The sequence below is a fragment of the Mycetomoellerius zeteki genome, unplaced genomic scaffold (genome assembly GCF_001594055.1).
Source record: "Mycetomoellerius zeteki isolate Tzet28-1 unplaced genomic scaffold, Tzet1.0 scaffold1139, whole genome shotgun sequence".
NCBI lineage: Eukaryota > Metazoa > Arthropoda > Insecta > Hymenoptera > Formicidae > Mycetomoellerius > Mycetomoellerius zeteki.
In genome coordinates, this window is record NW_017256061.1 from 20007 (window position 1) to 21613 (window position 1607).

At 56.6% G+C, this 1607-nt stretch overlaps 1 protein-coding gene across 1 annotated transcript; it reads left to right on the top strand.

Annotated features, from left to right (window-relative positions):
* The first annotated feature begins 487 nt into the window (after nt 1-487).
* LOC108728278 (uncharacterized) lies at nt 488-1093 on the top strand. Its single transcript, XM_018456764.1, has one exon. It carries the CDS (start codon nt 488-490, stop codon nt 1091-1093), a length of 606 nt encoding a protein of 201 aa, XP_018312266.1.
* Nucleotides 1094-1607: the final 514 nt, after the last annotated feature.

A 1607-nucleotide genomic window follows, 5' to 3' on the forward strand; every position in this document is an offset into this window, starting at 1 on the left:
AGCGAAAACGATCGCCCGTATCGCTCGCGTTTACTATTGGCCGGGAATGATGCGGGATATCGCCTGATACGTCCGAAAATGCCAGAACTGCCTGACGCATAAGATAGCCCAGATGAAGCCCGCTGGGGCTATGCATGCTACCGCCGTGAACCGGCCGTGGCAGCAGGTTACGCTGGATCTCGTGGGACCCTTGCCACGATCGAAGGGCGGCCACACGTGGCTACTAAACATGCAAGATTGATTCACAAAGTGGGTCGAGCTACGATCCCTGCGCCGCGCTACCGCCCCCGCCGTTACCGCCAGTATCGCAGAAGCGATCATCTTCCGGCACGGGTGCCCCGAAACTGTTCACTCCGACAATGGCACGCAGCTCCGCTCAAAGCAGTTAGAGACGCTACTGACCGCGTATAACATTCGGCATACGTATACGCCCGTACACGCCCCTCATTGCAATCCCGTAGAACGCACGAATCGGACAATAAAGACAATGTTAGCCCAGTACGTGGACCGAAACCACAAAAACTGGGACGAGCGACTAATAGAGATACAATTTGCGTTTAATACCGCCCGTCACGAGGCAACCGGATACATCCCGGCGTATCTAAATTTCGGCCGAGAATTACTGTCGCCCGCCAACGCTCGCGACGTACCGATGGGATCAGCGCCGCCACCCGACACCACACGCCGACACCTCGAGAAGGCCCAGGAAGTAGTCCGGATAAACCTGGCCTGCGCATTTCAGCGCCAGCAAAAATATTTTAATTTACGGAGACGACCGTGGAAACCGAAAATAGGGGAATGTGTATATAAACGCGAGTACCCGCTCTCTAATAAAGCCGCCGCGTTTAATGCTAAATTGGCGAAGAAATTCGTAGGCCCGCTCGAGGTGCGCCGTGTGATATCCCCGGTTATTGTCGACCTGCGCAGCCGTAACGGACGCTGGTACCGGCACATTCATGTGCAAGACTTAAAACCGGCCTCAAACGCGTCACCAACAGAGACCGAAGCCGATACCGACAATGACGACAGCGAAGGGGAAGCTGATGGGGAGAGCGACACAAACAACAATAACAGCAATGACACCCAGCAATAGACAAAGCCGCCTAACAAACAGCGAACAAGTCTTTCCGCCGCGAGACAGTCATGGAGACAGAACGTGACGAGTTACTCGCAGCTATCGACGCACTCATCGGGCCGCACGAGGGGTACGACCCGGAAAATCCAGAAATGGACATAGGCCACCCAGTACCGGCCTGTGCCCCACCACCGCCGACGAAACTGACGAAACGAGCACCGACCATAAGATGCCTGGTGCAACGTTCGGATCGGGAACGACAGGCGAAGTTGGCGTGGTTGATGGATCCTCCGCCAGCAAGACCGCTGACCGACCGACGGCCGATGCCAAGGGCTAGCCAGCCAACCGGGCTCCAGCCAGCACGAGTGATGGGACCCCTGCCGCCGCCACCAGTCATCGTTACGGTGGAACCAGGGCGAAACATCGAGGTACCGCACTTTTCGGCCCACGTCTCCCGGCAATGGAAGAGACGCTGAGTCAGTCAGTGTCGCTCGTGCACAGGAAGAAGTCGGTCGGGAGTTGACTTTAGATA

Coding starts and splice junctions, on each gene's coding strand:
- LOC108728278 (XM_018456764.1), top strand. CDS start 488: ATGTTAGCCCAGTACGTGGACCGAAACCACAAAAACTGGGACGAGCGA.